The sequence below is a fragment of the Acipenser ruthenus genome, chromosome 19 (genome assembly GCF_902713425.1).
Source record: "Acipenser ruthenus chromosome 19, fAciRut3.2 maternal haplotype, whole genome shotgun sequence".
In the NCBI taxonomy this organism is placed as follows: domain Eukaryota; kingdom Metazoa; phylum Chordata; class Actinopteri; order Acipenseriformes; family Acipenseridae; genus Acipenser; species Acipenser ruthenus.
Window position 1 is genome coordinate 30,193,921 of NC_081207.1, and position 13,388 is coordinate 30,207,308.

The 13,388-nt window shown below is 40.2% G+C and overlaps 1 protein-coding gene across 3 annotated transcripts; it reads right to left on the reverse strand.

Annotated features, from left to right (window-relative positions):
• Nucleotides 1-509: 509 nt before the first annotated feature.
• LOC117424257 (phagosome assembly factor 1-like) lies at nucleotides 510-11,957 on the reverse strand. Of its 3 annotated transcripts, none has more exons than XM_034040459.3 (16): nucleotides 11,029-11,957; nucleotides 9,562-9,644; nucleotides 8,503-8,586; nucleotides 7,872-7,915; nucleotides 7,099-7,178; nucleotides 6,710-6,804; nucleotides 6,200-6,297; nucleotides 5,196-5,308; nucleotides 4,620-4,753; nucleotides 4,093-4,176; nucleotides 3,889-3,971; nucleotides 3,680-3,723; nucleotides 2,991-3,040; nucleotides 2,327-2,385; nucleotides 1,980-2,041; nucleotides 510-1,671 (listed from the first exon to the last, which is right to left on the reverse strand). In XM_034040459.3, the coding sequence occupies exons 1-16, from the start codon at nucleotides 11,252-11,254 to the stop codon at nucleotides 1,610-1,612; spliced, it is 1,401 nt and encodes a 466-aa protein (XP_033896350.1). In that variant the 5' UTR covers nucleotides 11,255-11,957; the 3' UTR covers nucleotides 510-1,609. The 3 variants fall into 3 exon arrangements, with proteins under 3 accessions (XP_033896350.1, XP_033896349.1, XP_033896351.1); XM_034040458.3 differs by having other exon boundaries at nucleotides 1,980-2,052; nucleotides 11,029-11,956; XM_034040460.3 differs by having other exon boundaries at nucleotides 1,980-2,052; nucleotides 6,200-6,264; nucleotides 11,029-11,955.
• Nucleotides 11,958-13,388: the final 1,431 nt, after the last annotated feature.

Here is a 13,388-nt window from a genome sequence, read left to right on the forward strand (position 1 = left end):
TAAAAGAGTCCTTTTCTTTGAGCACACAAACCATTACTGACTGCCTGACGTGTTAACATTTCAAAATACATGCTCATAATGAATTTCATTTCATTACACAGTTTCAGACAGGCTATGCAGGACATTAAGAGGCACAAAGTATCTTCAGCAAGCAATCGATACAGAGAAGTAGCACGTGTTTAGTAAGAGCCTCGATTAACAGCTAAGAATGGAAGAAAGGTAAGCTTCTATCATACTGTACATGTAGGGATAGTTAAAACAGTCTAGAATGTCACAGTAAAAGGGAAGACTAAATGTAAATACATACCATTAACGCACATCCACATACTGTATCCCGTTACTGGTCCAGATTTGCAATGTTACAATATATATTTCTGACTTAATGAAGCAATGCAGGCTTATGCTGTACAATTATTTAAAATTACCAAAAAATGCTGTATTTACAAATCTATACACACATTGAAAACACAAACATTGGTGTCTAGTCATGTATTACAAGTTAAAGTCACTACATTTTTTAAATGTACTTTTTAAAACAGGGCATTATTAATATTATTATTATTATTATTTTTTTTTAAAGCATGAAGCAATATTAAAAGATAGCCCACGTACCAGGTTGACCCCTATAGGGGTGGGTGGGATGGGGTGGATGGATGTAAGGGGGGGAGGGGGAAGCAGAATACTGCAACACGCCAGGAGTTCCACGGCCTGGAGAATTGCAGCTTTCTTTTTACAAGAGGTTTAAGACAGACTCTTTTCACTCACATTGGGGTGTGCAGTTTCCACGATAAGTATAGATTAAAAATACAAGACGCTCTCTGACTAAAATGTTGGCATTCTAAAGAATCCTAACATACACACTGGGCATGGCTGATCAAACCTGAAGAATAGGAATTGTGTTTTTAGTGCACAAGGATGGATGGACATTGAGAACAAAAAAACTAAAGAACATTCTATTTTGTCAGCTGCGTGCAGATTATTAAAATTACAAAACTGTTGCACCCCCTCACTCACTCTCACCCATGACACAAATATTCCTCAGTGGATAAAAGACAATTATCAGGTAATTAAGGTGTATTTAGTGCAAATGTTAAAACCAAAAGTTTTGTTTTTTTTTCTTTTAACATACTACAGTTTAGACTTGATGCACTCAGTTGACTGCACTGGGCAAAAGCAAAGTGCAAAACGGAAGTGTACACACCACTACGAGACCAAACACACATTTAAAAGTGTTTGTGTGTATATATATATAATATTTACCAACCCCCTTGGCTCAGGTCGGTGCTCGTGAGCTTTGTGCTTGTAGCTATGTTTGTGTGCGATCGGATGAATGTAACGGAGAGACAGACACAGAAGGACTAGAATAACACACACACACACGGCTTCATAGACCATCCACTGGGACTCCTCCCTGCGAGAGCAGCTCTGTGATACTCCACTGCGCACTCTCGCCAGTCTCAGGACAGGGGAGGGGCAGTGAGGAGTAAAAGAAACCATACCATGCTTTTCTTGTATGATAGTGGCAGCAAATCAAGGCACACTGTACTGTACTAGATCTGTAGTGTTGTGGTTGGAGGAACGGAGAGCGGGCGCTCACAGGGCAGGTGCTTCAGCTGCTCGAGAATGACTGCCGTACAGGGTTACTGAGGCTATGTGGTTGTTCTGCATCACCTAGAAGAGACATACAGGGAAGGGGGAGAGGGGAGGGAGAGGGAGGGGGCGGGGCAGGGTCTTGTGTTAACAAGGTTACAGACTGGCTATCAGAGATGGTCTCGTCCAAGTTAATCTGTATGTTTCAACACTCTTTTTAACCCTTTGCTGGCCTTTACATTCACATTTTACTAATGATCATAACACTATTTCCTCTTTCAAAACATACCTTCATGGATTCCTGTATTTGTTCAGGACTGAAATAAATGTAGCTGGTTTACTGGGCATATCTTTCTCAGCTAGCTCTCGGTTTTAGTCTATGAACTTACCTCGAAAATCATTCTTTGCAGTCCAAAGCAAAAAGTAGATCCAAATGGGTTGCTGTTGTTTGCTGAAGATGACCTCAATAAACAAACACAGTTGTTTTTAATAATTTCAACACACATATATACAGGGTTTCCACAAAGTCAAAACCTCACCCAAACAATAGGCGTTCCCATTTATTTATTTATTTATTTACAGTTTTGAATCAGCTTTTCCCTCGTGCCCTAAACATCTCCTGTATTGTATTTTATTGTCTATGCACTCATTACAGACACAGGGAACCTGCCTGTCCCAATTTCAAGACACTTCAATAGGTTTTGCCTACAGTGTGATATTCAGCAAGTGGTGTTACCTGTGCAGGACAACCGGCTTTTCCATTGGGTGACCAATATGCTCCTGAATCAAATCCCACTGAAACACAACACAAGAGGATGAAACGCTTCGCAACTGTCTAGTTTAGGACAGCAAGTCTGTTTTCCTGCACTTAAACTCACAAGTATTTATTTAAATCAACTCTCTTCAGTGTTTTTCTATTATGGAGGCATTGTTTTTAAATTCAACATTTAAAAAAAAGACACATGCAGGGTGAAAAAAAACTCCAAGCATATTTTACGTAATTGTTGTTGATAAGACTAGTGATGGGCAACAGAAATTCCCTCTCGTGTTTGATGAAACCTCGATACATAGTGTCCAGGACTGGAGTCAATTTTCAAATCCAATTTTTAAAACTAATTCCAATTCCCATTCCCTTTTCATCAAAATTGCAATTAGCTGCATTCTGTTAAAATGAGCTTCTCGCCGTGGCAACAAATGACTTCAATTGAAGTCCTTGTTAGTCAATTAAATTGGCTTCAAATGAAAGCAGTTGAACAATCACAACAATTACTACGTCTCTAAAAAATCAATTCCAATTGCAATTCCTTTGAAGGAATGGGAATTGATTTTAAAAAGAAATTGGAACCTAAAAACAGGAACTGACCCCGACCCTGCTAGTGGTGAACTCCAGCCTCTCTTACCTTGCTGTATGTTGTCAAAGTGCCTGCTTCTGTGTGAGAATCGGCACCACCTGTAACACACACAAAAACACGACAAGCAACATGAAATACTGCACTGCAGTGAAGGCCACATCAAGTGTCTGCTCGTCTGATGGGCCAATTACCCCTGTAAGAGAAAGCTATTTTAAATCTTCTCGAGTTTACAGCCCTCATAAAGATGAAAAGCCTGTTTAGGAGTATTACTCTTTCATGAACTCAATAATGGGAAATGACTGTGTAGAGCATGCAGCTGTGCAGACCCCGGAAAGTATGACCAGAATCAATAACCAGTTCCTGATCATTATCCCAGACAGTACGTGTTGCAAGGAGCTCTACCGGGTACAGCAAAGACACCCTGAGCAAGTGCAATGTTTGAACCTGGATTTTATGCAGTTTTAAAAACTATTTAGCTAGCAATGTTCAACTCTGAGTTGCTTCCCGCTAGTGTTATGATATGGGCATGGTTCTTCTTGCACTGATGCAACATTACTAACACTAGGTTGTGCGTGGCTGAGGCGTCGAGGGGGTTTCCTGGACTCAGGATGTATTCAGGTTATTGCTTCCTCCTGCTTTTAAACCAAGGTCGTCAGTCTTACTCTTATGACATTACTAAGAGCTTCACTGTATTTAAACAGGGCGTGACACGGCAGCTGCTTCTTTGTTAAACTCACCTTTTTTATTTGTAAGTGGAATCTTGAAATCACATCGATGATAACTAGAAAAATAGAAAAAACAGGAAGGTGAACATTATGTATATTGCTATATATTTGTGTCATCTGTAAACGCTGCACTATATATATTCAGTAATACTCATATGAAATATATATTTGCATGCAGACTCTCGCACTTGTACGCTGTATTTAGGGGAGCCGATACTTACATATTAAAATTGTAATGACCAGGGAAATTCGTGTGTAGCACAAACTTTTTCACCAGATGAGTAGTGGCATCAAACAGTATATCCTGAATGAAAAGAAGCAGCAGTGTTGTATTAACATTCGCTCAATACAGTGACCACAACACCACAACAATATTATTAGCGGATAGCAGATTCAAGGGGGGAGAGCGAGAATGCAGCTCTTACCACTCCAAGCGTGAAGTAGTTGAAGAAGTAGTCATTGCATTTGGAGGGAACCTGCTTGTGAGGGGAGGGAGAGTGAATCTTCATCTGCAGGAGAAAAAGAGATTTCACAATTCCATTAGGGACCACTTGGCAATGTCACATGATTTACTTTGCGGTACATAAGACCTTGAGTGATTGGCTGTTTTGTTTGATGGAAAAATGAGGAACATCAACTTAAACTGTGACACCAAGGACCGATGGGTCAGGTGTCTAAGAACTGGCATTACCTTCCGTCTGAACTATACAATAAATGTGTTAATATAACTCAGGGATGGAAAGAAGACTCCCACTGCCACCTGAGCTTGTTATCTATACTCTGTAGCTAATCAAACTCGCAATAAAACCTGGAATGGGTGAAACTGTTATGCTATAAGAGTCTTATTTCTATCCCTGTAACTGGTTGAAACCCCCCAAAGAGATGATATGGTATTGCACCTTCAGCAGGTTATTCCTGTGCTTTGTGTTTTGTATGCGATTGCTGCTCGTACCTTGTCTTCGGATTTATAGAAGACCTTGTGTGGTGACCCCAGAGTGCTCAGAACATCCTGACACGAGTCTCCGAAGTATATGCAGCGCTCCAGCACTCGAACCTTAGCATCTGCCATCACACCGGGACCACAGCCTGCAGAGCACACAAGCACAAGACACTCGCAGAACAACTCAGCACATCATTTCACCCCCGTTTGCTTCGAATCCACAATGTCCAATTCCGTCCCCTCACCACAGCAATCCTCACAACAGGAGCTCTGAAGGTCAGTGGGTGTCCTCTGATCTCACGACCAAGCCAATTGCCTCTTTACACCCAGGAGCTCGAGTGTGGGCATCGGCTTCTGATCCCTAGAGGACAGAGGCCAGCCCTGCAGGTGTCCAGTTAATGTGCTTTTTATCTACTTCTTTATATAACATCTTTGAACCCTGTTAATACACTATTTTCATATCTATGGATTAGTTTGGAGTGAAGTACTTTTACTGTATCTACTGACTAAGCAGTATATTTATCAGCTGATGGTGTGCAAAAAAATAAAGGCATGTGGACTGGAAAGCTCACACTTGAACTTCAATACCTGCAGTGAGGAGACGGAGTCTTAAACCTAAGGGTCCCGTCCCGTCTCTTAATACTTCGACGCACTCGGCAAACACATTCCCCAGAAAGCAGGCAAGAGGCATCGCTGGAGCCCTGAAACACAATGCAAACAAACACACACCCAGAGCGGAAGTGCTGTTACCAGCAGGGTCAAAAGCACTGCCTGCTGCAGACAGCAGTGTTTTCAATTCTTCATTACTGTATCACCATCACATTCTTCCATTCCTCTGACTCCATACAGGTTAACTGCAGTGCTATTTTCAAATCTCAACACCAGTTGCTGGACAGCTGGAAGAACTTGATTTATTTCTTTCCAAATCCCATGCCCATGAGAGAGTGGAGTTTATACGCACCCGCCGAATAAAAAAAACTACCTTCTCGTTAACATTATTATAGATAAAGCAACATCATTTCAGAAAATGCAGCTGCACAATTCTCACCGATGTGAAGCAAACATGCATGCTCAAATAAAAAGTACATATGCATCAGAGCAAAGCAAAAGCATTTTAATAAAATACATCAGGAGTCTGAATGTCTGAGCTATACTCTTAGCTTTGGTATATATCTGTAATGCAATGCATTTTTAGATTTCGCATGACACAAGCAGCACCAGTGACCCTAGAAAGGTCAGGGAGAGTGGGACAATTGTTAACTGTCACTTGTCTGTGTTTTCCGGTGGAAATTCTGAAGAGCCATGCAATAATGGTGGGTTCATTTTGCATGTTTTTATCGTCTGAAAGATTAAATAACAAACACGTATAGCAGTAATTTCATCCTGTAGTTTGTAATGCTAAATTAGTTATTTTTGGAGGGGTCACACGCTGCACGCTACACTCAGAAAACCCAACTTTGTTTGCCATTTCACATGAAGCGCAGCACTGATATCAGAAGCACAGCTTGTCTGCACACTCTTAACAAGGAACCATGCCCGCCCAGATAAGCCACATCTTGCATGAACACTCAGGCTAGTCGTGCGTCCCTTACTTGGTATCCTGCAGACTGTTTCCAGTGTAGATGTACATGCGTTTTACAGTGGCTCCGTGAGGAATCTGCAGGGAGGCCAAGCCATGGGCAAAGTTAGGCTGTCAAAGCAAAACAACTATTGCTAGATATGTGTGTGTGTATGTATATACTCTCTCTACACACAGACACACACACACAAAGTGTACATGTAAAGACAGCAAAAAGATATTCATTGGAAACAATTACGACCAAAGGCTCCAAGTAATATTGTCTTAATACAGTTTTTTTACATTTTATAAAACTAGTAACCAACTATATAAAGTAATGTATTTGTCTGATTTCTTGTTCCAGAAAAATTACAGCTGCCCCCGGTCGTTATTATTAGTTTACCGATGCATCCATTAAGTTTGGCTACTGTTGTCTCCTATGGAGGAATATTACAGTTGGCCAGCCTGTGCTGTGATGTGATCGCACTACAGGCACAAGCAGAGCCCTCAATCCCAGAGAGAGAGATGCAGGCTGCGTTCTGACCTCATACTTGGGAGCTTCGTTCCAGGAGTCCAGTTGAAAGGAGAAAGAAAGACCTCGGAAATTAAGGTGAAAAAGCTGCTCAGCTGCATTGTACACTGAAAAAGAAAGGAGGAGGATACTAATGTTCATGCTAGGCTTCATAATGTGGGGGATGGGGGTCCTAACAAGGTGATAAAGCTATGTTGTACAGTGAGTTTGTCATTATAGTGTGTTTCTTTTTTTCCAATACATTACTAAAGCATGCTTTTGGGCAGCCTGATGAACAGCCAGCTGGGTCTGGTCAGAGTGCACAGAAAATCTACACGTCACCACATTCAAATCTCAAGTACACTGGTGTGAACAGGACAGTGTTTTTCTCGACAGGCGACAGAACCCGTTCCCCTTCTTACCTCCTGGGTGCGTGGCTCCAAAGGACTGGTCTATCTGCTCAATGGTCGGAGCTATTGCCTGAGAGTTAAAATGCACTCCACTTTAAAAAAAAAATAAATAGAGAGAGAAAACAAAACCAAGACGTCACTACAAGCCTGTCAATTCAATATGTTATGAAGCAGCAAACAGGTCACTCATGCATGTCCACAGCTGACTGGTGAAAGAGTCCATTCTATACTGAAATTGGTTGATTTTAACACTGTAGGCAGTACAGAATATCCCCCTGCAGTCACTGGGTGTAATTGTACCACGTTAAGTTTCCTATGTATCTATTTTACAATGCATAGATGTTTGCGGCTGGGCAAATTCTCAAACTCCATAGAATTCACACAAACGGTTTAAAAATTAAAAAAAACCTAAAACACAAAATAATACTACCCAGTGTGTATTTTGCTATCATGCATGTGCTGTGGTTTTGTCAATGCAGGTTTTAGTCCACTGACTCTGTGTGCTCGGCTGCTTTTCCCTCTACCTCCCACTTGGTGTAATGAATTATGAGATTTTCTGGAGTACATTTAACCTGCTGACAAAAAGCTTCAACCCTCCACCTGAAGGCAGATAAAAGAACACCAGCAGTGCCTGATCAGTTTGTCATGAACTGCTGAGCAACCTGCACAACAAGTCTGTGTCAGCAGATTCACGGGACTACTGCATGTCACTATCCACAATCAAAGAGAACACTTTATAACTGCACGAGTAGGGATGAGGGTTAAATACACAGTATAATACTCACCAGTATTTCAATTTCACTTTGCTCAAGTCATAAACTTCAATTACCTAGATTTCAAGTAAAACATGGTTAACAGTTTCATACAGAAAATCATTAATAAAACATTATACAATCAGAGCCACAGTTATTATAATGACTTAACATAGCACAAATCAGAGATGTAGGGAACACAGTCTGTGTTCAGATACAATCAGTTCAAAGCTCAATGGCAGCAGTACCGGAATGCATTACCAGGGCTGGTGAGCAGGGTCGGGGTCAATTCCTGTTTTTCAATTCAATTCCTTTTTAAGATCAATTCCCAATCTCAGTTCCTTTGAAGGAATTGGAATGGGATTTGATATGTTAGACATAATAACTGTTGAGATTGTTCAACTGCTTTCATTTGAAGGCAATTTAAATAACAGACTACTGCTAATTTCAATTTTGATCAGTGAGGTGTTGAACTTGATTATAAGGGAATGGGAATTGGACTTGGAATTGGAATTCGGAATTGTTTTTAAAAAGGAATTGAAAAACAAGAACTGACCCTAATCCCGCTGGCAAGTATGTTCATATAACTGGATTTATATTCACTGCATTCCAAAGGCTAAGGTTAAGAAGTGTAATGAATTAGTGTAGACAATTAGAAGTTTACCTTCAGTCGCTGATTGCAGGCATCAAAGAGCAGCTTGATTCCATCCTGAGTCAAGTTCAGTATGAGGTCATGGCAAAGAGGAGTCTACAAACACAAAGAGAGAGAGACAGCAGTGCAGGAGTCAATCAGAGATCCGAAGACACACATTACAAGAAAGTACACAAAGTAGCCGCTGGCGGTTTCTTTTAATTTCAGTGGAACCAGTATTAAAAAAAAAAAAGAAATGTGTTGTAAAATTAAAATTAAAATTGTGGATAATTTCCTAATAGCACAAAGTGATGTCATCCAAAACAAAAACGCCTCCTACTGTGAAATAACTACTGTATGATTAAAATAATTCCCAGAACCATAATTCGTAATTTTAAACAAGTTTGGGAATGAGAAGAAGTCGTTGTTAGCACACCATTCGGCCCTACTAGATTTAAAAGATTATAGAGAATAGAAGTGCTTTCTTCAAGAAAGACCACAAGCAGGAAGACGATAACAATCTGTGCTCTTAATGCTACAATTACTCACAACTGCACTGTCATTATGAGCACTGCCATGCACTGCTAGTCAGTAAAACACAAGCTACCAGAATGAACATAAGAAACGGAGTCTGGCAGGGTCCTCGGGCAACAGCTGGCATTTAATAAGACAGCTGACATCTATGAAAATGCACAAAATATAGTAGAATGTGGTACAGTACTTCAATTATAATAAAAAGATGACTTATTAAAACACAGGTATACTGTAACCTACAGTGGCATAAGGGAGTCTTATAGTAGACCCCTTAGCTCATGCCTCACCTGTCTTAGTAAACACAATGTTGTAACACGTAGATGGGGTGGTGGTGGCGGCACAACACAAAGTGACACTGTAGGAGTTACTTTCCAAGGAGGAAGCCAGCTTTCTGTTTTTGTACATGACAAGCTGGCCACCACCTGCCTTGGGATCTCACTGGAAGTTTTGTTCGATCAATGCATACTCAAAATAAACAGGGTTATAAATGGTATTTTAATCTTGTGAAATTTGCGGCCCGTGCTCGGAAATCTGCACCAATAAAACATGCTCGCTCACCTGTTCACTATAGAGAGCCTGCACGTTTCTGATGATGCGGCAGTGTTTCTGGAGAATAGCGATGGCCTGGGCCAATGGCATCCCTGCAACAGCAACGGGAATGGTTGCAATTAAAAACAAGGCAAAACAAATTCAATTTAGGACCGATTACAAAAGATAAAACACACAAAACAAGACCCCAATAAGAGTGCAAACAGCTGATGCCAGTTCCTTCAGCTACAGAAGAGTCTGACACATCTCTGCTACACCAAACCCACCGAGTGCCTGTGGCTGCAGCACTCTCAGTGGTGGTGATCTCCGAGAGGCTAGGGCAAGGTGGACTCTGGTCAGGACACTTGGAAGGAGCACCAGCAGTGTTGGTGACTCGGATGGCAGTCTACCCTGCAGGTCAATGCCCCAGCATGATATTATGGGCTACAGTGCCATGCAGAAATAGATCTGCTTGTGCACCTCCATGGAATCCCTGTCTGTTCATGGTAAATACCACACTTACTTCTTCCTGGCAACATCAACAGTCATGCTTGTTGTACACCTTCATTTTGATCTCATTAAGTGGTTGATTCAGTGAAGCGGTAGGTGTTGTATTAGGTGATTAGATACAATTAATGATTACAATATGTAGTTGATTCAGCTCCCAGTGACTGTAGATGTTTTCTCTGTATTAGCACATATTGCCTGTGCAGTGCAGTGTTTTTTGGCTTATGTAACAAAGCCAGACTCTGTCTCAATCATGATTAGTTTAGCTCCACCCCTATCAGAAAGAGCCAGTTGGTTTGCTTTAGAAGTGGTTGTTCATAATCATAATTTGCAAAGGCTTTCAGAGACTCTTTAGTACACTTTATTTGGTTGTACCTGTGTCTTTTAGTTTTAACCCTATACCAATCGCATATTAAGAAGCACTCAATAATGCATCACTAGATTTGGAATCTAAATTCAGTATTTGTAAATGTAATTTGATTACATAAACTTAAATACAGTAACTTCAGATTAAGATATTCCACGTCTATCTTCCACCAGTATTACAGTACAGAATTCATACAGTACGATTCAAGACATCTGTCCCCAAGTTTCTGAAACGATTAGGCGCAAAACAAAACCATAAAAAAAGTAAAATGCAAAGTATAAATCAAATATCAAATAAAAACGTCCATGTGAAATCTGCTTCACGTTTGTATTTATGTACAGTATATGACACCATTAAGTTCCACATTCTCGTTTTTTCTTTGAAACAATCACAACACAGCCTGTTTTATATGTTATTTAGACTTTTAACAAAATCATAAGTTATCATAATATTGTTAAAACAACCGGTACTGTAAGATGCCAGTTAAGGCTCCAAAAAATCAAAAAGTAGTAGACTGTCCTCAAATGAGGACAATAGCACTTAAACACTTTATTTATTTTTTTTACCAGGAAGAAGTTATGCAGACAGTAACACAGAAGCAGCAGCCAGCGTGTTGACATTACCTAGTGCAAATTCCCATTGTTCATTTCCCAGCGATCTCTCAGGCACGACCTCCAGATCCAGCATTGGCCCGTACAAAAATAAAGGTGGCAGATTCGGAGTTCTGTGTGACTGGGCCGGGACGGGGTTTATAATACTGTTTAAATAATACTGACAGCCCTGAGCCTCGGCCCCTGCTTCAACGTAGGCTAGCCTGCACGCTACTATCACCACGAACACCACATTCATTAAAACCACTTCGTGCCAGACACCAGCCACAACTTATATATTATTAGTAAGATTGTGCAGTGTATTCCAGACGAGTGGTACTGTGTGTGCGTGAAATAAACAACGACAAACTACCGCTTCCTAAATTAGAATACTACTACTACACACGTTCATAAATTACATTTAAAAATAACTTGTTTTTAAGATTCTAAAATTGCGGTGGCAGATAAACAACAACAACAATAATAATAATATGACAAAGACTGTATTTATAATATTGCCGTATGCGTTTCCTTCTCTGTATCACACACGTCTGCCCTGACTTCGGTTTTTGTATCCTTACCTTACACAATTTTGTTTAAATGTGTTCTATTTGACACAAATTGCAGCGCTACAGTGATAATGTCTTAATGCTACACCCGTTTCCAGTATTGTAAATATATTCACATTCAGTCCCTTTCCAATAAATATAACTAAAGGTATATCTCTTCTAGTATTAGAAATACTGGTGCTGTCTAAAGTGACTGTATTTCTACGCGGTTCTAACGTGAATTCCTGTCTAACCGATCACTCACTGTTATTAGTACCACGGATTTCCTTATTCGTTTCTTTACGGTAATTCAACAACATACAACTTCCATTAGCAACACCAGCGTCAGCTGATACTTCAACTTCCGCCTCGGACAGCGCAAGCACTTCCCGGTCAAACAGCTACCGTATACGATGCGAGTGCATGCAAAGATATTCTATAGTATGCATCCCCTTGGGTCACTGTGTGCACACTTGCACCGTATTAAGTGTCCTATCTATTTAATAATGCATATGTGTTTGTAGGGCAACTTCTAGAACTCCATAGAGTTCACACAACCTGTTTTAAAATCAGAAGCTGAGAACCCACAAACCGGGCTGCGTTATTTATTGCTTCAGAGTTGGTGCCACATTTTCTTTGTTAGTGCCAGCTGAACTCAAGAAACTAGTTGAAGCGAAGCGTGCGTGTCCTTAAACAATGCCCGTCTATGGAGAAAGGACGCTGGGCTGGATTCCACGAGATACTATAGCTATAGATCATTTCAACCAGCACATAATTGCAATGCAAGTACGCATAGTTATGAAGCACTTCTTGTGTCTGTCTTACGTGTTAAGATACGTACAACTGATCGTCCAAATGTTACTACAGTAGGATAAACAGTGTCCCCTTGAGGCTTTTAAAAATATAAGAGACAGTGCCAAAGTGGGGGCAAGACTGTATTTGAATCCTGGTGAATTCCCTTGGTTTGCATGTACAATTGGACCTGAAACAGATGATGGCATGGAATAATGAGCTTTCATTACATTACAGTGTTGCCTATATTGTTGACTGTGTTTTTTTTTCTTCAATTGGGATTATAAAGGATTATAACTAGGATCATATGGTGCAATTTGTTATTTATACACTGTCACGCTTCAGTGAATTAACAAGATTTTAAATTTCCAGGAAATCTCTCCACACTGTTAGAAGTGAAACCCCTTTTTGTTCTAGTTAAGTTACAGTTCGTGTCAAATACCTGTGTAATCTTCAAGATTAGCATCATTGTTTCACATTAAAGTTTATCCCTTTTTTTTTTAAATCAATGGTCCTGTTCTTGCCTGGGAGTGGTGGGAACCAATGGTGTAGTCCATATTCTAAATGGCACTAAAATATAGATTTTCTTAAACATAAAATTCACATTTTATTTGTATACTGAACTTCTAGTAATACATATAATAGGTTATGCATTGATCTCATTTCTACAAGTATTGCTACAAAAGTGTCTTTCTCCCTCTTGTCAGAATGCTTTACTTTACGTGTGTGTGTGTGTGTGTGTCAGTGTGTGTGTGTGTCAGTGTGTGTGTGCCAGTGTGTGTGTGTGTGTGTGTGTGTGCCAGTGGCAGAACGATGATCTGAGCTGCCTATAGAAAATAGCACCGGGACAGCGACAGGACTCGACTGGTGGGGACTGTGCCCTTCCCCCCAAATCAGACAACAAATACATACCAGGTATTGGTTTGATAAAAAGTTTATTAAGACAAGTGAAACCAAAAAACTTAAAAACACTTTAGATATAACAAAAAAAAAAGTAGCAAAAGTAATATTTTGTAACTTAAGGCAACTGCAGAAGGAGATAAAAAGAAAAAA